At 41.9% G+C, this 21,947-nt stretch overlaps 1 protein-coding gene across 3 annotated transcripts in view; it reads left to right on the top strand.

The window, feature by feature from the left end:
• AP3B1 (adaptor related protein complex 3 subunit beta 1) overlaps positions 1 to 21,947 on the top strand; it is a 224,582-nt gene that overhangs the window by 115,150 nt on the left and 87,485 nt on the right. For all 3 annotated transcript variants that reach the window (XM_083152189.1, XM_083152198.1, XM_083152207.1), the window contains exons 17-21: positions 1,208 to 1,338; positions 3,088 to 3,196; positions 4,591 to 4,735; positions 8,022 to 8,157; positions 21,721 to 21,796. In XM_083152189.1, the coding sequence (XP_083008315.1) occupies positions 1,208 to 1,338; positions 3,088 to 3,196; positions 4,591 to 4,735; positions 8,022 to 8,157; positions 21,721 to 21,796 (597 nt within the window). The remainder of the gene's footprint in view (positions 1 to 1,207; positions 1,339 to 3,087; positions 3,197 to 4,590; positions 4,736 to 8,021; positions 8,158 to 21,720; positions 21,797 to 21,947) is intronic.

Here is a 21,947-nt window from a genome sequence, read left to right as displayed (position 1 = left end):
AGACCAGGGTTGGGGACCTGGAGTTTAAGATCCAGATCAGCCCTTTCACACAGGAGAAAACCCCGTGTAATAGAGGAAATCTCCAGGTCTAAATTTTAGACCCAGATATTTCCTTTCCTGTGTGAAGGGGGTCTGACACCGGCAGCTGAATAACCTGGCGATGGAAAAGCCGGGTAATTGCCAGATTTTACATCTGCCACCGCCTGAAAGCGGTATAACAGACTGCCTGATCCACTGATTTGGTTAGGAACATGTATGCCATACTGTATGTGAAAACACATTATAGTATTGGAGTTTTTTTTTATTGGGGGGTGGGGGGGTTCTGGTAGGAAAGAGGAGTATAATGCAGGTAGGAGTATAATAGTTCACATAAACTATACTTTTTATAGCAGGATGTCAGCGTTCAATATACAGACACCAGCATTTTGATTGCTGTCAGAACAGAGGCTGCGGAACTTATTAAAGGGTCAGGATGCCGATGTCGGAATAGGTTAGGCTGCAAATGGGAGGGTTAAGGTTAAGCGGTCGGCCATCCAGGCTCCAAGCCCTGAAGGGGTCACCTGCATGTACAGCAGCACCTATTTCTTTTCCCTTTTTTGTAAAGGGGGGGGGGGGGATCCCACCAACCTTCAACTTAACCCCAACTTACCTCCAGGCAACTGGATGAATTTGCGCCTCCAATTTAGATTGATTTTAGCATATCTTAATAGAGGTATGAGCAATAGAAGACTGTTTTTTAGAAATAATCAATCATTGTATACTATGTTAATTTTTGTGGTTTTTGTTATGTTTTAGTAATAATGTAGATTCATGTGTAATTTCTGTTGTAATGGTGTTCGGTGTAGCAGAAAAACAACAATTAAAATGCTGAATGAGCTAGTGGCAAGCCTTGTATATGGATTGTTTAACTGTGCTGTCATTCATAATATCTAGCGTACGGTTATTTGTACGGAATCTACATTCCAGCGCAGCGCCTGTAAACACGCCGACTGATTAGCTTCTATATTGACCATTATGGAAAAGATTATTATAATGTATGGATCGAAATAATCACCTTGCTCTTTTTATGGGTTCTTTTGGGTATATTCTCTGACATCCAAGCTAATGTAGCAGCAGTCGTCTACTTTCTCCTTTTTCTAGATAATATTTCCTTTTGGTGCTCAAGGGTTTGTAATCCAATATAATTATTGTGTCTGTTATTCACTAGATAGAGATCGTTTTCAGCTTGGTACTCTGTCTCATACGCTGAACGCTAAGGCTACCGGGTATTTGGAGCTGTCTGATTGGCCGGAAGTAGCGCCTGACCCCTGTGTTCGCAATGTGGAAGTAATTGAACCAGTATGTATTTTTCTTATTAACTGTACTGTATGTAGGTGAAAGATATATAAATATATACAGAATACAACAGCATGAGAATGGTGTGGGTGGTTCTGTAAGTAAGGTTACAAGACCTCTCAGAGCAAGTAGACCACTCTCACAGCCATATCCGTGATGCTGTCCCAACATCAGCTGTAAGATGGTGGGGCTGACGAAACATGGTCAAATGTTGAGGTTCATAGTGTGATCAGATTTCTGTGTCTAAAAGGGTGTACACATGGTGCAATGTACGTTCTATTCAATCCCAATTCGACCCCCTGATGGTCTTACTTGGCTGGCTGGTTTGCTGCTCATCTTGACTTTCCTGCCGTTATTAAAGCCACTGCACCAAACCCGTTTCCATGACATGATATCATGCTACATTTAGTGCCTACATCTTCTTGGCAGCAGTCCCCCTGGGACAGGCGGTAATGGCACCAGTTTCATAGAACTACTGCCATGGATCCTTAGAGAGTGACCGCATGGATTTATGCCTTTTTCAAAAAATAATGTGACTGTGGAATACCTGGTAAAGAGTAATAATGTCTCCAAAAACCGTAGCATCTACCAACAGGCTATAGCATCAATAGCATTCCTCCTCATAGCTGTTTAATACTAGTGTTTCCATTAGCTTACAGTACATAACAAATATCTACACACATCTTTATCCAACTTCTAGTGATTTCAGTCTAAAGGTACTCACACAAACAGAAAATGATTAAACCAGAATCTTAATTGAAAAAATAATTATATCTATGATCATGTTGATTGAACAATTGTTATCTAATTTCTTTGCATTCTGTAGATCAAGTTCATCAGACAACACTGTCCCGATCTGCCATGCACAGCAGGGCCAACCACACAAGTTTTCCCTTGCACATCTATGGGGTGTGAGGAAGACCATGTTATGCCGGAGGGGGCAGTGTGCCGTTTCGAAACAGCATATAATCTACTTCACGATTAATTAAATCCCTCCATAATCTTGTACATACTCAAATAATTTAATTTAGCAGGGTCTGATTGTGCTTACGTACAAGTTGTTTTTATAAAACAAAGCACTGTTGTTGGAAAATATATTAACGTGATTGGTTGAAAGAGTTAGACCTTTTTTTTTCTTCTGCAAGAGCTGGAGAGGCCCATATGATGCCGTTATACAGAAGTCTGACGATTTCATGGCTGCCAAATATTTGTAAAAATAAAATTTTACTTTGAACTTTTGTTCCTGTAGTTGTCAGACAGCACGTTTGACTAAATTATCAATCTTTCAAAATGAATCTAAATATGCTTTTCACATATCTCCGTCGCCCACTCTAGCAATTAAAGTTCTTCATCTGCCACCCTCTTGGCCTTTACACCTTGCAAAGAAGAACTTTGCAGACTTTCCAACATAAATTGTTTTGGAAGTAAATTTCTCAAGCTATAAATGTCACATCAAATTAAAATATTCCCTTAACATCAGCTGTGTCAAATAAGAGAAAATCAATGTTTACAGCTTTACCATCTGATTCTCAGCTTCAACCTGGCAGATTCTGTCATCAGCGTTTTGCAGAAAGATTTCCAGACTTTTCACTGGTTTTGCTGTTTGAGTATAGTTCCATAATGGGTATATGCGCCATTGTTTCTCTGTGTCCAACAGGATTTTTGGCTGCTTTTTATGTTTTGCATGATTTTTGGTGTCCTGGAATGTAACTGTAACTGTGTGCTACAGTATGTGTCGATCTCATTTTGCAGACATCAGCGTGGGAAACATCGGTCAAAAAAACAAAGAAAGTAAAAATTACTTCTGATAAGTTTTATTCCGAGTCTGAAGAAGAGGAAGATGCGTCTGCAGCATCCAGCGGTAAATCTATATGATTCCTAAAACAGACCTTTAATATTCTGTTGATGTGCAATGAAAGCCAAGCAATACATGTCTGTAATTTTGTCCGATACGCTGAGAATTGAGAGATTGTTCCGTGAGATTACAGACCTCAATAGAGAGGGCCCCACTTCCGGGCACATGGAGTGCATTATACTGTAGAAGCGGATTAGTCTTCTTCGTTATTAGATTTGTCCCTACATGAAGATCATGCATACTATATCTGAGAGGAGCTATGTCTCCTACATGTGTCAGTCAAAACAGTTGGCATAATTTTTTCTCGCATGCACACACATCAGGTCAGATACCAGCGATGTGATCTCAAATTCTTGGGTTGGCCACGCTCACTTGCAGGCATCAAGTTACAGATCAGATCCATTTGGTGTTGTCCATGCTGGTCAGAGCACTTGCATGATTGGGGTGTGGTATGGCACTCCGACAGGGGGATCCCGATGGTCAGTATACCGAAGTCGGAATCCCGACTGCCGGTGCTCCGAAAGGAGGGCGAGTGTGCAAAGTAGCCCCTTGGGGACTCGCTGCGCTCACCACACTGCGGGCTTGGTGGCTCGATACACTCACCACAGGTTCTGTTTTCCCTCTATGGGTGTCGTGGACCCCCACAAGGGAGAATAGCCCCTGTGAGTCGGAGAATCCCCCCTGTCGGAGCACCGGCAGTCGGGATCCCCCCTGTCGGAGCGTCATCCGGCGCCCGCCTGACTGTGGCCTCTCCATGTAGTTGGAAGGGAACACCACTCAGGGACCTCTAGTGGTCATCTGCAGTCATCATCCTGTCACATTTACTAACAGGAGGCAGCACATGCAGCCTACATTTCTCTTGTTAACAAAATTTCCCCTCCGTTACAGTTCGTTCTAAATGTATATTGTCATTTTATAGCTAATTCAATTAGAATTTAATTAGAGAAAGAAAATATACCGCATTAAATGTTTTGCTCCTTTCACATGTTTTTTTTGTTTTTTTTGTTTAGTGTTTTTTTTCCGGTGAGCCGGAACAAGCGGACTACTTTTATTATAGCGTTGTACTTTTCCCATGTGCAGGCTTTATTTAGCAAGCATGGCCTGAACAGCGAGGATTTTAATTTTCTTGTATTACTTTGATGTTTATAGATGAAGTTGAGGGAACTATTTGTTAGATGCAAGCAGAGTTGTCTTATCCATCATTATAATGTATCTGTAGTTTGTATTGATTGTTATATGATGAAGTAATGTGTTTTAATGGCTTGTCAGTATGTCATTGGTTTTATAAAGTGTTCTGGTTTCCTTTCCCTGGATTCTAGCGAGTAACAAGACAAGTTGATGATGTACAGTAAGCCTTCCCTGTGTGGGCCAAACTCTTACTTGTGATGTCTCTGTGATAGAAAATGAGTCTGAGAGCGAGGAGGGCAGCGATGATCAGGAGGGAAGTAGCAGCGAGGATAGCGATGCCAGCTCCTCAGGCGAAGAAGAGGAAGACTCCAATGAGGAAAAACACCCGAACAAAGGGAAGAAAAGTAAAAGTACCAGGTACAGTAATGTTTGTCACTGTATGATATGTGCGCATCTATTATCATCACAATTCTTTATTTGTGTAGAGGAGATTAAAGTAAAAATAATGAACTTAAAAGTGCAAATAGGCCAATATTGACGCATCCATTTCAAGATTATTATTATTATTATTATTATTATTATTATTAACAGTTTCTTATATAGCGCATAGATATTCCGCAGCGCTTTACAGAGAATATTTAAACATTCACATCAGTCCCTGCCCCAGTGGAGCTTACAATCTATATTCCCTACCACATGTGTATACACACAGACAGTTTAGGGTTAATTTTGTTGGAAGCCAATTAATGGGTCTGAATCGGCTCTTTTATTTTCTTGATAAGCAAATGAGTAAAAACTCAAATATGCGCTACAAAGATGGAGCCTTCTTCAGCTAGCCTTCTCTGGATAGCCATGGCTCACCAAGGCCTATTCTCAGCTGCAATACAATACATAGAACAATATAGTAGGGGATTAAATCTGACAGCTCTGGCTCACTTAATGCTATTAAAGGGCTAGATGAGGATGGCTATATCTGTAGTTATCATCTTTTATTTGTTAGGCTCTACAAAGTGTACATCGCACTGTACAAAAGATGGCACAAATAAATACAGCAACCTGTAGGAATAGTGCCCATCTGTGGGCATAACCACAAACCTTGTAACGGAACCGTCAGTGGCGTAACTATAGCACCGCAGCCCCCGCGGTCGCGGGGGGGCGCTGTGCATGTGGGAGCGCCGGGGGGCTGCGTTGCTATAGTTAGCATCCGCCCATCCACCGCTTGCCGCCCACCAATCCGCCGCCCGCAGCCTTACCTGTCTTCAGTTCTTCTGCTAGTGAGACGGACCACAATAAAATGTCCGCCCCATATAAGCAGACAGTTCTCTGAAACTGTCTGCTGTATGGGGGCGGACATTTTGTGTTGGTCCGTCTCCATAGCAGAAGAATGAAGCCAGCAAGGGAGCCGGGACCAGCGGCAGCAAGACTGGTAAGGCTGCGGGTAGGGGATGGGGGGTGCTGCGGAGGGGGGGGAGGGGGGCGTCCCCCCATTAATGGCGGGGGGGCGCTCAATTCATAGTTATGCCTCTGGGAACCGTAGAGAAGAGTAATGGGTACAGGGGAAAAGCAGGACAATGGCTGTAGCTAGAGTCAGCATGCAGTGGGGAAGCCCAACAGCTCTAGGTAGAGATATAATAGAGGCGAACAATCTGTGTTAGTAGCACTGTAGGGGAGAAGGAGACGGTACAAGGGATGAATAAGAGAATAAAGGGTCTGTGTGGTCACCTCCCTTGATATCTAATATTTGAAGATAGCCTATTAATGGTTGTTACTAATACGTTGCATGGTAATAGATGTGTAGCCTCTGCTCTATAACCCGCTGCCAGCTCAGCTGATGAGTTTGCAGTTTAGCTCAGTGGTGTCTGACAGCCATGATTGGGGTAATAGTACGCACACTGCACCTTCTATTACAGACAGTAATTAAAGCAACTCTCCCTGCCACTTCCATAACAAATACAGCATAATGCACTAATTATCACTTTATTAATTTAAGTCAAGATTTAATGATTTTAAGCGTGATTTATATTGTTGCTCCCGCGCTAAACAAATGAAATCTGTAAGTTCAATTATTACAGGTTTTTCATCACTGGAACGTTCCATAGCACTCTTATTATAGAATACTGCATAGCCAGCAGTAACAATGTGTGCGTGTGGTGATTGCATCCGGACGGCTTTGTGCAAAGGACAAAAAATAAAGTTGACTTTGTACAAAAAGTGATTCAAGTTACTACATAATATTAATTACTGTTACTTCTATGGGGTGTATTCAATGATTTTTGCGAGCTGTGACAGCAAGTAATGCTGCTTGCTCGCTGTCACAGCTCGCAGGGTCAGTATTCAACTGACCCCCTGCATATGCCATTTCCCCCTCGCTAGGTTTTTGGAGCGAGGGGGAAACAGTGTACGCGGCTGATGAAACAGTGAGTCTCACGGCTAAATGCAGCTGGCTCCCTGCATTAGCTGCAGCCTCGCTGTTAGGGGGAATCCTCGCTGTCCTCTGACAGGAAGGATTCCCCGGAACGGAGAATGGGGTGAGCGGCTGGTGCGGGGGTTTAACGGCGAGGATCATTTGTTTTCGTGATCCCCGCTGTTTAACCCCCTCGCCGGCCGCATTGAATACTGCCCTATGACTGCAGAACAAAGACCTTTTATAAAGGCAAGTGACAAAACCACAAAAGAGGATTTAATTTACACAAATAACAGCTTATTTAAAATGAAGTCTCATAATACAGTTTGTCAATTAAAAACATTCCGCAATTATGAGTGAGTTCTCTCAAATGAGTTGACAGAAGAGTCATTTGAGATGCGCAGAGGCCAAATCATTCTAGGGTTATATATATATATATATAAGTTTTTTTTATTTACTGTTTATTTACATAGGACCTGATACAGAGGTGGGTGGTAATCACGTAACTAGTGCTGCGTCTTTGCAGCAGCTGTGCCATATTATGCATATTCCACAGGAGGTGTCTTTAGCAGAAGGACCCCCACTGCCGCCTTCTGTGATCCACCACTGCGTCCAAAGACGCAGCATCAAATCACCATCGAGCAGACAGAATGGCTGCCATTACTCTGCTGTAGAAGTCAGTAAATCCGCACATGCATGGTGCAATAAAAAGGGATGACCTCTCTATATATTAAAAAAAAAAAAATGTTTTCAATAAAGATGAATAAAAAAAAAGGGGGGATGACCTCCAAACCGAGGCATCTTGTCACTGTTGCAGGGCCAGGATTTCTGTCCATACACTGAGATCTCCTGGCTTCTAGGTAGGACATGCGACAGCCAGATTGTGTGACCCATGGGTGTCTGTGTCGGAGATCTAATACAGCATCCTTGGACGCAGTTGGGATCAGTAGAGCAGCGGGAGGCATTATCACCGTGTTATTGCTATCGCTGCTGCCACTATGCAAGCAGTAATGATATCCCCTCCAACCACATCTGAATGCGGGACTATGTGAATAGCACAGTAAGACCAAGTAAGTTTGCATATACATTTTGTAGATTTTTACATTTCAGATAAAATTTTAAATGTCATTTCCATCCAATGTGACATTTTCAAGTAATAACTTCTATTAATGGCATGTCACATTTCACGGGAATTTTGATAACAGGGAGTAAATGCTTGGGTACAGTAGGCGTCTGTATGAGGTGATTTGTTTCGTTTTATGGTAGGGGTCAATTGTGACTTCTCTTCGTCTTTTTAAGTGAATCTGAAGATGAGAAGAATGGAAATACTGCAGAAAGTGAGTCCACTTCCTCATCCGACGAAACTTCAGACTCTGAATCAGAATCCGGAGCGGATAGTGAGTCACTGCCACAGACACCTGTGACAAACGCTAAGGTGAGACATACTGAATGCTCAGTATATGACGACATCGCCACTAAAGTGGACAGCTGGTTTTAAGTTGTTCTCTATAAAAAAAATATATATATTTTGACATCACTAGTGCATGGTTCCTTTTTGTTTTGGACTGCCACCAAATTGAGAAAGTTAAGCCACCTAGCAGCAGTTCTTACTATAAGGTCAAAATAAAATTGTTGGAGAAAATTTCTCCTGTACCGAGTGCTTCATGGATTTATGTCAAACCGGTTTCCCAAATATTGCAGTGCAGATAAATAAATTCAAGGACATTAACATTTAGGGCACAATATGGTCAATTTTCATCAAATATGCCACTTATTTTTTTCACAGTTGATGTAAATATGTCCACTTCAGTGGACGTCGTGCAATGCAGACATGCACGCTGTCGAGAAAATAAAATAACATAATAACAATTGATTTTTCAGTTAACCCTTTGAGTGCCAAGGGAATTGCCAAGCAAACCTTTTTGTTGATAGATCCTCAAAATATCCGCTGAAAATGCCAGCGTCGCTCACATAGACTGTTCTTTTGTTGTCAGTGCAATATTTAACTAAACTTCAATTAATTCACTTGACTCTATTTATTTATACTAAAAGTACGGTTGCTGTGAGCGACACTGTTATTTTTAGCGGGTATTTTGAGGATCGCTGACAGCAATGTTGGCACTGAAAGGTTTAATCTTACATTTTTTTTTTTTAAGGCTCGAGCCTCGCTGTTTGGGGGATATCCTCGCTGTCCTCTGACAGTGAGGATTCCCCCGGAACGTAAAATTGGGTGAGCGGCCACTGCGGGGATGAAACTGCGAGGGTTGCTTGTTTTCGGCGATCCCCGTGAACCCCCTCGCCGGCTGCATTGAACCTGAGGGAATAGAATCACAAACCCTCACTGAAATAAAACAGAATCTAAAAGTGTTTTTTTTAACACATTTAAATTCTCCATTTCTTTTAAGTAATTAATCTAATAAAAGTTGAGTTTTATATCTACAAACATCACTTTTCACTGCAATATTGAAGAACAAAATGTTTGTTGACTGACAGCTCTACTCTATACTTAATATCCCCTTTCACTCATATATTGTGTGTGAACTAAGCACCCCAGGATGTTCACTATCATCGCTGCAGGGAAAGCCGCTCAATGCATACACACTGAGTGGCTTTTCCCCTGCCTGGCGCTGAAGGAGGGGGGGGGGGGGGGGTCGGCGTTACATAGCGGAGCGCTATGCAATGCCATCCTGAAAGCCGCTCATCTGCTGGTATAACCAGCAAATGAACGGCTTTCCCAGTGATGATGCTGGAGCGCGCTGCAGCACTCACTGCTCATTGCCGGGCCATACACACTGGGTGGCTTTGAGCTGGAAGCCGCTCAAACCTCCTGTTTTGAGCGACTTTCAGCTCAAAGCCGCCCAGTGTGTATGGCCCGGCAATGAGCGGTGAGCGCTGCAGCGCGCTCCAGCATCATCACTGGGAAAGCCGTTCATCTGCTGGTTATACCAGCAGATGAGCGGCTTTCAGGATGGCATTGCATAGCGCTCCGCTATTTAACGACGCCCCCCCCCCCCCCCCCCCCCCTGAGAAAAGCCGCTCAGTGTGTATGGGCCTTTAGTTATTAAGATGCTGTTGTAGATAGAATTTAATATGTATTCCAGTTATGACCAGAAATTACAATTTGCATATGAAGTTCTCATGTATATGTTTCAAAGGGGCTCATAAAGGGGCATTCCAATATAGTAGCCACAGAGCTCCAGAGCCATGGGCAATTTAACATGATGATCTATTTCATAAAGAGACACCAGCCCAATGTTAATGTATGATATCATAGATATCCACAAAAATGTATCATGATGTGAGAGTTACATTCCAGCGATCAGATGGTCTAGCTGGCAATAATGCTCTTGTCTTGGTGGGACTGATGAGCTAGAGAATACATGCTCACATAATCTGTATACTGCAGTTAGTTCAGCATTACTGCCTGCACTATATCAGAACCAATGTATGTGTGACAGAGTATCTTTAAGCAGGTGATTGGAGAATGTCCTCAACCAGAACCTACACTATATTATGGTACAAATATGTGCTGCTTTCACTACTACATTATACGGAAACCTGAGCAAAATAGATCTTCTGATGCTGTAGATCAGATCATGTAGACCAGTGGTTCCAAACCCTGGTCCTCAGGTACCCCCAACAGTGCATGTTTTCCAGGTCTCCACACAGAATCACAAGTGACATAATTAGCTCCACCTGTGGATCTTTTCAAATGTGCCTGAATAATGAGTGCACCTGCCGGGTGATCTGGAAAACGTGCACTGTTGGGGGTAATTGAGGACCAGGGTTGGGAACCACCTATGTAGATCATGCAGCTGACAGGCTGCTGTGGAACTACACATCCCAGTATATCCTGCCCTTTAACATGTTCTAGATCAGTGATGGCTAACCTTGACACTCCGAGAAGAGAAGAAGTGGAGAGACCCGCACCATAAGGTGCTTTTGAAGCAATGTATGGTATCGTGGAATAATTGTGCTTATATTCGCTGGAAATTTTTATAAATATCTTTCCTGGCAATTTAGGGTGCTGATCCCCTGATTCAAAAAATGAGCAATAACAATGGAAGAGAAAAAAGGTGAATCAGTTTGACTGGGATGCACTCCTGTTCCACAGTAATAAAATATTATTTTTACCTATAAAAGGTGTATACTTTATTTGTTGACGTATTTGATTATTTTTAGAAGTTTTATTTATTAAACTTTATTAAGAGCTAGTAGGTCATCATTCTGTAATGGTGCTGGATTATACAGTTTGTCAATGATATGAGACCTTAAGGTAAGTAGTGAAAATATTAAAACAAGATATAGATTTAAAGAGAAAAAGAAATTTTAAAGATTAAAAATCACTCTGTGAATATTGTAGCTTGAGTATACTTGTCTAGTTACTGCTTAAATTCCACAGTGTGATAGTGGATTAATGCAGTGCCTGTGTAGGGTGTTTGATTAACACAGTGATATTCTCACTGTCTGTTGTCTAATCAAAGCAATGTATTGCCCTCTGCGTATATATTCCTCAAATGGGGTTGATTCTGCCCACGATAGTTCTATCTGAACCACTGCATATGGTGCAGATGTATAATCCGTACGGACAGGTTTGTCCTACACTAGTACTAGTGCTCACAATCTGTCAGGCAGAGTCACTGGTAATTGTCAAAGGGTGTGCACTCAATCAGTGCCGTGCACACTGTGCGATCTTCCAATTAGATCTATGCTGATCCTATAAGGTGCTCTACATACAATTCATGTGGCACATATACGTGGGTCGTACACACTGTGCAATCTTCCGATTGGATCTGTAATGATCCTGTGCTTCTGAGCTTAAATGGCTGATGTGCTTTATGGTGCACTACATACAGTTCATGTGGCACGTATACATAGGTAGGAACAGTACTGATGGTATGTTGTGCACAGTTTAATGAATCACGTGTTCACATACATGCATTTCTTTATTGGGCAAGATCACTGGTAGGCTGCCAGTACGAATGTGTGATCGCTGGATGTCATACACACTATGCAATCCTCAGGTTGGATCTACACTAGCATTGTGTTTTTGTGCTAAAATAGCTACTGCATTTTGTAATGCGCTGTTAACAAGTTAATATATCACATATACATCAATGAAAGCAAATGCCAGTGGTGTACTGCACACAGTGAGTCACTGTTAACTGCCAAGATGGATCTTCAATCACTGATTGCCATACACACTGTGCAATCCTAAGATTGGATCAACACTCGCACTGTGCTTCTATGTTTTGATAACTCATACGCTTTCTGATGCGCTTATTAACGAGTTCTGATATCACATATACAAGAGTGAAAGCCAATACCAGTGACGTATTTGACAGGCTTAAATGGATTATATGTGCACAGCAAAACAGTTCTCTAACGGGCACAGTTACTGGTAGCTGTCGCAATAAATGTGCAAACACTGATTGCCCTACACACTGTGCAATCCTCAGATTGTATCCCCACTAGTGTTGCGCTTCTGTGTTTTAAATAACCAATGCGCTATTAAGGGTTAGTATAACATATATATGTGAATGGAACTTGTGTCAGATCGTATACACTAGATTCTATGCCAGGATCTCCTTTACTATTGACAGTGATCCATTGCCTGTGTAGGGTGTTTGATTAACACGGTGATATTCTCACTGTCTGTTGTCTAATCAAAGCAATGTGTTGCCCTCTGCGTATATATTCCTCAAATGGGGTTGATTCTGCCCACGATAGTTCTATCTGAACCACTGCATATGGTGCAGATGTATAATCCGTGCGGACAGATTTGTCCTACACTTGTACTAGTGCTCACAATCTGTCAGGCAGAGTCACTGGTAATTGTCAAAGGGTGTGCACTCAATTAGTGCCGTGCACACTGTGCGATCTTCCAATTGGATCTATGCTGATCCTATAAGGTGCTCTACATACAATTCATGTGGCACATATACGTGGGTCGTACACACTGTGCAATCTTCCGATTGGATCTGTAATGATCCTGTACTTCTGAGCTTAAATGGCTGATGTGCTTTATGGTGCACTACATACAGTTCATGTGGCACGTATACATAGGTAGGAACAGTATTGATGGTATGTTGTGCACAGTTTAATGAATCACGTGTTCACATACATGCATTACTTTATTGGGCAAGATCACTGGTAGGCTGCCAGTACGAATGTGTGATCGCTGGATGTCATACACACTATGCAATCCTCAAGTTGGATCTACACTAGCATTGTGTTTTTGTGCTAAAATAGCTACTGCATTTTGCAATGCGCTGTTGACAAGTTAATATATCACATATACATCAATGAAAGCAAATGCCAGTGGTGTACTGCACACAGTGAGTCACTGTTAACTGCCAAGATGGGTCTTCAATCACTGATTGCCATACACACTGTGCAATCCTAAGATTGGATCAACACTCGCACTGTGCTTCTATGTTTTGATAACTCATACGCTTTCTGATGCGCTATTAACGAGTTCTGATATCACATATACAAGAGTGAAAGCCAATACCAGTGACGTATTTGACAGGCTTAAATGGATTATATGTGCACAGCAAAACAGTTCTCTAACAGGCACAGTTACTGGTAGATGTCGCAATAAATGTGCAAACACTGATTGCCCTACACACTGTGCAATCCTAAGATTGTATCCCCACTAGTGTTGCGCTTCTGTGTTTTAAATAACCAATGCGCTATTAAGGGTTAGTATAACATATATATGTGAATGGAACTTGTGTCAGATCGTATACACTAGATTCTATGCCAGGATCTCCTTCACTGTTGACAGTGATCACTGAGTGTACACGTGCTGCTAGCGCTGTCAGAACATGACACTATGCGCTGCTGTACACGAGTAATGATTGTGGCTATACGCCAGTGTGGGCAAGGACGCTCACTCTCATATTAATGCCTGTTGCCAGGGATGTAATCCCCTTGGCCGGCGTGTGCTGCTGCGCCTCAGCGCTACTCGCACAGGAGCTGCTGAGCTAACTAAACAGAGGTATTTTTACATGAGACAAACAGACATTACATAATTTAACAGGCTAAATTGCTACAATTTCACAGAGGAGGGCTGCCAATGCGCATTTCACTAAGTAGCTTTTTCAAGGCTATCACCTAAGTACCTGGCCCCCCCTGGATTGGTGATATTTATGGGATCAGTCTAAAATGGGCGTATTTTGCTTGGAGCCAATGGTAGTCCGTTTTTTCACTATTCAAATGGACTTTGGCATTCTCATTGGTTGCTTGAGCTTCCCAGGGAATAGGGGAGGATTTGTCTGATCCATCATAGAATGTGAGAGAAGTCACATTGCATCATTTTTATACAGATATGGCAACACATTGTACAATGTTATTGCAAATTATTGCATGGTAGAAGTAACACATTACCAATGTGTCACTATTAAATATATGGTAATTAAGGTTACCTGGTTTGTTAACTGCAATTAATAAATACAAATGGTGATGCTGCCACTGTACTGTTGTCGCTTGTTTATATATATTATTTTGTTATATATTATTTTACCATGTTCATCCCTAATTATATTAAGACTCCACTTGGTCCTATTATAAATTCATAAATGCACTGATATGTTATGTGCATGTTGTGAACTGTGTGTGTAGTGAAAACTATGCTGTTGCTGAGCGTGGAATGTTCAGGCATAAATAAATAAAAAAATAAAAAATAAAAAATATGACACACGAGTGGTGAGACACACTAAAAATAAAATAAAAGTGATAGATAAAAAAATGTGCTGGTGACAATGCCTATTAAATTAGCTGTGCATGTACAGGGATTAATACTGATTACCCTGGAAATGAAATTCCTAAAGAAGTTTTTTTATTTGTGACAATTGCTCTGAATAAATAATTAAAAAGTGTTAGGTGTTATACTGAGATGAGTTTACCCACGGTGCTGATGAGGCCAACAGTGATTTGATCTTGATGTTGGTGCTGGTTGTGAGAGTATTAAGTGACCAAAATTATACTACACAATAACGTGTCTGTGAGAGTCTGTGGTATTGAATAAAGAAATATTGGAACAGTATGATGATATTTCACTGTGCTGATCCATCCCTCTATTGGGTCCCAATAGGTGTACAGTGTCTGAATAATTGGTGGAGTAACATGATGTGGAGAATACTGTTATATGACAACTCGTGGTGTTTTTGATTAGTCCGGGAGAACATGTGTAGAAGTAATGGGTATAGTAATCACGAACATAGTACACCGGCATGATACATTTGTTGTACTAATTGCTGGATATTTAAGGGCAGTGGGGATACTGGCCTTTGAGAATTAAAAGACATGTAAAGGTGTGTGACTGTGCTTTTTCTGGGGGTCCCAAGGGTGGCCTCCACCTCCAGCACAGTACACAAATTTTTATTACTTTACAGATAAGCAGAGTAATGGATTTCTTCATTCAGACCATGTGGTTTGAGGCTATCCATTAGAAAGATGTATCTGGATTCTTTCTTCAGAAGTTCGAGTGTAATGTCCCCACCTCTGATACCCAGTGTAATTCTCTCCAAGGCAATGGCCTTCAGACCTTTGGGGTTACTTTGATGGTACTTCCTGAAGTGCCTCGCCACACTGGTGATTTTTTTCATTTTTTCCCAATCTTTCTCTGCATTTTTAATGTTTCCTACATGTTCCAGGATTCTTTTTTTCCACGGTCTCTTGGTCATTCCTATGTACTTTTGTTCGCAAGGGCATATTAAACAGTAGATCACTCCCATGGATTCACAATTGATGAAGTCCTTGATCTTTATGACCTGGTCGTATCTGTTCTTCATTTCTTTAGTGTTGGATACATATTCACAGGCCTTGCATCTGCCGCATTTGTAGCAGCCTACTGTGGCGGGTGTCTTCTTCGATTTTCGCGTGAAGTGACTTTTTGTTAATTGGTTCCTCAAATTGGGTGATCTCCTCCAGCTACTTTGAATGCGATCCCCAATGCTGTTTTTGAGATCTTCATCCGTAGTGAGGATGTGTTGGTGTCTTGCTAGGATCTTATTTATTTCTTTCCAGTCCGTGCAGTACGTGCTAATGAATCTGGGGATGGAGTCATCACTCTTTTTGGCCTTGGGTGTGAGTAGTGTCCTCCTTGGCATCTTCTTGGCTGCTCCGTATGCCTGTTTTAGTAACTTGTTACTGTATCCCCGAGACAGCAGTCTCTGTCTCAGTTCTTTAGCTCTCTGCTCAAATGTACCGTCTTCCGAACAGTTACGTCTTAGACGTATGTATTCCCCCTTAGGTATTCCTCTGAGGGTTGCTGGAAAGTGTGAGCTGGTTTCATGTAGTATACTGTTAGTTGCAGTGGCCTTGCGAAATATGTCAGTTGTCAACTTGTTTTCGTCTGTTTTTCTTATTTTTAGGTCCAGAAAGGTGATTTCTTCATTGCTGATGCAGGAGGTAAGTTTTAAATTCAGTGTGTTGGTGTTGAGGTTGTTAATCATTTCTTTGAGTAGGTCCATGCTCCCTTCCCATACGATTAAGATATCGTCTATGAATCTGTACCAGCCTACTACACAGTTGGTATATCTCTCATTTTCAGCTCTAAAAACCCACTCCTTCTCCCACCAGCCAAGGTATATGTTGGCATACGTCGGGGCACAGGTACTACCCATTGCAGTCCCACGGACCTGCAGGTAGTACCTGTCATCGAAAGTGAAGCAATTGTGGGTGAGGACAAATTCTAGTAGCTCCAGTGCAAATTCATCTATTTCCTCAAATTTTCTCATTCTGAGGAAATATTCAGTGGCTTGGATACCTCTCTCATGGCTGATACTCGTGTACAGTGATTCTACGTCGAGTGTACAAAGCAATGTATTTTCCAGGACATGCACATCCTCTAGCTTCCTGAGGATGTCCATAGAGTCTCTGATGTAAGACGGTAATTCTACCACAAATCTCCTCAAATGGTGGTCTACAAATGTGGATGCTCTTTCTGTTAGGTTGGATATTCCTGAAATAATTGGCCTTCCTGATGGGTTATTTCTGTTTTTGACACATTGGTAATGTGTTACTTCTACCATGCAATAATTTGCAATAACATTGTACAATGTGTTGCCATATCTGTATAAAAATGATGCAATGTGACTTCTCTCACATTCTATGATGGATCAGACAAATCCTCCCCTATTCCCTGGGAAGCTCAAGCAACCAATGAGAATGCCAAAGTCCATTTGAATAGTGAAAAAACGGACTACCATTGGCTCCAAGCAAAATACGCCCATTTTAGACTGATCCCATAAATATCACCAATCCAGGGGGGGCCAGGTACTTAGGTGATAGCCTTGAAAAAGCTACTTAGTGAAATGCGCATTGGCAGCCCTCCTCTGTGAAATTGTAGCAATTTAGCCTGTTAAATTATGTAATGTCTGTTTGTCTCATGTAAAAATACCTCTGTTTAGTTAGCTCAGCAGCTCCTGTGCGAGTAGCGCTGAGGCGCAGCAGCACACGCCGGCCAAGGGGATTACATCCCTGGCAACAGGCATTAATAGGAGAGTGAGCGTCCTTGCCCACACTGGCGTATAGCCACAATCATTACTCGTGTACAGCAGCGCATAGTGTCATGTTCTGACAGCGCTAGCAGCACGTGTACACTCAGTGATCACTGTCAACAGTGAAGGAGATCCTGGCATAGAATCTAGTGTATACGATCTGACACAAGTTCCATTCACATATATATGTTATACTAACCCTTAATAGCGCATTGGTTATTTAAAACACAGAAGCGCAACACTAGTGGGGATACAATCTTAGGATTGCACAGTGTGTAGGGCAATCAGTGTTTGCACATTTATTGCGACATCTACCAGTAACTGTGCCTGTTAGAGAACTGTTTTGCTGTGCACATATAATCCATTTAAGCCTGTCAAATACGTCACTGGTATTGGCTTTCACTCTTGTATATGTGATATCAGAACTCGTTAATAGCGCATCAGAAAGCGTATGAGTTATCAAAACATAGAAGCACAGTGCGAGTGTTGATCCAATCTTAGGATTGCACAGTGTGTATGGCAATCAGTGATTGAAGACCCATCTTGGCAGTTAACAGTGACTCACTGTGTGCAGTACACCACTGGCATTTGCTTTCATTGATGTATATGTGATATATTAACTTGTCAACAGCGCATTGCAAAATGCAGTAGCTATTTTAGCACAAAAACACAATGCTAGTGTAGATCCAACTTGAGGATTGCATAGTGTGTATGACATCCAGCGATCACACATTCGTACTGGCAGCCTACCAGTGATCTTGCCCAATAAAGTAATGCATGTATGTGAACACGTGATTCATTAAACTGTGCACAACATACCATCAATACTGTTCCTACCTATGTATACGTGCCACATGAACTGTATGTAGTGCACCATAAAGCACATCAGCCATTTAAGCTCAGAAGTACAGGATCATTACAGATCCAATCGGAAGATTGCACAGTGTGTACGACCCACGTATATGTGCCACATGAATTGTATGTAGAGCACCTTATAGGATCAGCATAGATCCAATTGGAAGATCGCACAGTGTGCACGGCACTAATTGAGTGCACACCCTTTGACAATTACCAGTGACTCTGCCTGACAGATTGTGAGCACTAGTACAAGTGTAGGACAAATCTGTCCGCACGGATTATACATCTGCACCATATGCAGTGGTTCAGATAGAACTATCGTGGGCAGAATCAACCCCATTTGAGGAATATATACGCAGAGGGCAACACATTGCTTTGATTAGACAACAGACAGTGAGAATATCACCGTGTTAATCAAACACCCTACACAGGCAATGGATCACTGTCAATAGTAAAGGAGATCCTGGCATAGAATCTAGTGTATACGATCTGACACAAGTTCCATTCACATATATATGTTATACTAACCCTTAATAGCGCATTGGTTATTTAAAACACAGAAGCGCAACACTAGTGGGGATACAATCTGAGGATTGCATAGTGTGTAGGGCAATCAGTGTTTGCACATTTATTGCGACAGCTACCAGTAACTGTGCCCGTTAGAGAACTGTTTTGCTGTGCACATATAATCCATTTAAGCCTGTCAAATACGTCACTGGTATTGGCTTTCACTCTTGTATATGTGATATCAGAACTCGTTAATAAGCGCATCAGAAAGCGTATGAGTTATCAAAACATAGAAGCACAGTGCGAGTGTTGATCCAATCTTAGGATTGCACAGTGTGTATGGCAATCAGTGATTGAAGATCCATCTTGGCAGTTAACAGTGACTCACTGTGTGCAGTACACCACTGGCATTTGCTTTCATTGATGTATATGTGATATATTAACTTGTTAACAGCGCATTACAAAATGCAGTAGCTATTTTAGCACAAAAACACAATGCTAGTGTAGATCCAACCTGAGGATTGCATAGTGTGTATGACATCCAGCGATCACACATTCGTACTGGCAGCCTACCAGTGATCTTGCCCAATAAAGAAATGCATGTATGTGAACACGTGATTCATTAAACTGTGCACAACATACCATCAGTACTGTTCCTACCTATGTATACGTGCCACATGAACTGTATGTAGTGCACCATAAAGCACATCAGCCATTTAAGCTCAGAAGCACAGGATCATTACAGATCCAATCGGAAGATTGCACAGTGTGTACGACCCACGTATATGTGCCACATGAATTGTATGTAGAGCACCTTATAGGATCAGCATAGATCCAATTGGAAGATCGCACAGTGTGCACGGCACTGATTGAGTGCACACCCTTTGACAATTACCAGTGACTCTGCCTGACAGATTGTGAGCACTAGTACTAGTGTAGGACAAACCTGTCCGTACGGATTATACATCTGCACCATATGCAGTGGTTCAGATAGAACTATCGTGGGCAGAATCAACCCCATTTGAGGAATATATACGCAGAGGGCAATACATTGCTTTGATTAGACAACAGACAGTGAGAATATCACTGTGTTAATCAAACACCCTACACAGGCACTGCATTAATCCACTATCACACTGTGGAATTTAAGCAGTAACTAGACAAGTATACTCAAGCTACAATATTCACAGAGTGATTTTTAATCTTTAAAATTTCTTTTTCTCTTTAAATCTATATCTTGTTTTAATATTTTCACTACTTACCTTAAGGTCTCATATCATTGACAAACTGTATAATCCAGCACCATTACAGAATGATGACCTACTAGCTCTTAATAAAGTTTAATAAATAAAACTTCTAAAAATAATCAAATACGTCAACAAATAAAGTATACACCTTTTATAGGTAAAAATAATATTTTATTACTGTGGAACAGGAGTGCATCCCAGTCAAACTGATTCACCTTTTTTCTCTTCCATTGTTATAACCTTGACACTCCAGCTGTTGTTGAACGACACATCCCAGCATGCCCTGCATCAGTGTTGCTTTTTGGCCATGCCAAAACTGATGCAGGGCATTTTGGAATGTGTAGTTCAACAGCAGCTGTAGTGTCAAGGTTAGCCATCAATGTCCTAGTAGGGAAAACAGTGGCAGGGGATGCTGAGATCTGTAGTTCCACAGCAGCTGGAAAGCTGTAGATTGTCCTTAGAGACATGGCTTTAGCTGTTTCTGATAAGCTTAGGAACTTCAGATAAACCTTTGTTAGATCAGGAAAATGTCTTCACATTATGGTGTATAAGAGCAATTACAGAATACATAGGGAATACATAGGGAAACCTTTGGAAAAGCTGCTGTTGAGTAATTCTTCTGCTTAGTCCGGAGCTGGGTAGATGTGTAGCCTATTCAATAACAGTATGCTTTGTGTTAACGGCCTCCTTTCTCCATATTACACGATCCGGTACTTATGTAGTATCTGGGCGCCCGATTTAGAAATCTGGTCGGATCGGGCGCATCGCATCGCATGCGACCAAATCGGATGCGATGCGATGGACCCGATTTTTCCATAGGATTCAATGTTAAAATGGACTGAGTCCATTTTAACATGGAATTCAATGGGAAAAAGGGGTCCTTTTCATACCCCTACTATCCAAGTGGGCATGGAGTTGGATATAAACCTGTGGCGAGTGTAGTGAGGCGAGCGGACACAGAATACCGTCCCCTCGCGGGGCTCGCTTCGCTCGCCACGCTTCGGGCTCGGTGGCTCACTACGCTCGCCACAGGTTTATATCCAACTCCATGCCCACTTGGATAGTAGGGGTATGAAAAGGACACCTTTTTCCCATTGAATTCCATGTTAAAATGGACTCAGTCCATTTTAACATTGAATCCTATGGAAAAATCGGGTTCATCGCATCGCATCTGATTGTATGCCTTAAGTTAAGGCATACAATCAAAAAATCGGCAGCCCAGATAATACATAAGTACCCACGATCCCTTCCTTTCACATCACAGAGAGACTGGCATAATGTGTAGGTGACATGATGGAAAAGTAGTTATTGGCTAGTCTTTGGATAAACTACTGTAGCTGCCTTTCTATTTGATCCTGCAGATTCCTTTCTGTGTAATTCATTACGAGCATGGCGACTACATGTCACAGTGCTTCCGACATTACACATTACAGTGTACTACTATAGAAGGTGTGGTGGTGAATCACGGCATTGATGAATGATGTGTGCTTCTGGCTGCTGATGCCTCATATCTGTATCATTAGCACCTGCAGCAAAAATAGGGAATCAGGCATAAAGCTAGAATGGGATGCGGTCAGGATCCTTATAGTAAGAATACAGACTGAGGAATCCTGATGGTAAGTGTGGGCGGTTAGACGCTGGGGGAGGGGAGTTATGGTTAGGGGCAGTGGGGGATGTTACGGTTAGCCTGTGAAAGTGGACAGCTGCACTATGCAAAGCGGTCAACCCCAACCTACAATGTAAAGCTTTACCATATAATTTGCACTGTCGGTTTCTGGGCTGGCTGCTACCTTGCGTAGATCCTGCAGTTCTTCGGCCAAACCACATTTCATCACATTTATAGTGTTAATGCTACTGTCATGTTATTTCTTCTACCAGAAAGCAGAAAGGAAACCTACAAAGGACAAGGCACCTAGTATAAAGAGGGACATCTCCCTGCTTGACCTAGATGACTGTAAGTGTTGTTAATGATTATTCCTCTACTTGCATTTGACTTGTATAGTTTGTTCATCTTCCAGCATTCCTGGTTTAAAAATAATACAAGCCTAAGGAAGAGACCTGTAGCTTTATTGTCCTATAATCCTGACCTCATCCATTATCTCCAG

Source organism: Crinia signifera, chromosome 1, assembly GCF_055691185.1.
Source record: "Crinia signifera chromosome 1, ASM5569118v1, whole genome shotgun sequence".
Lineage (NCBI taxonomy): Eukaryota > Metazoa > Chordata > Amphibia > Anura > Myobatrachidae > Crinia > Crinia signifera.
This window is presented reverse-complemented; position numbering and strand designations above follow the sequence as displayed.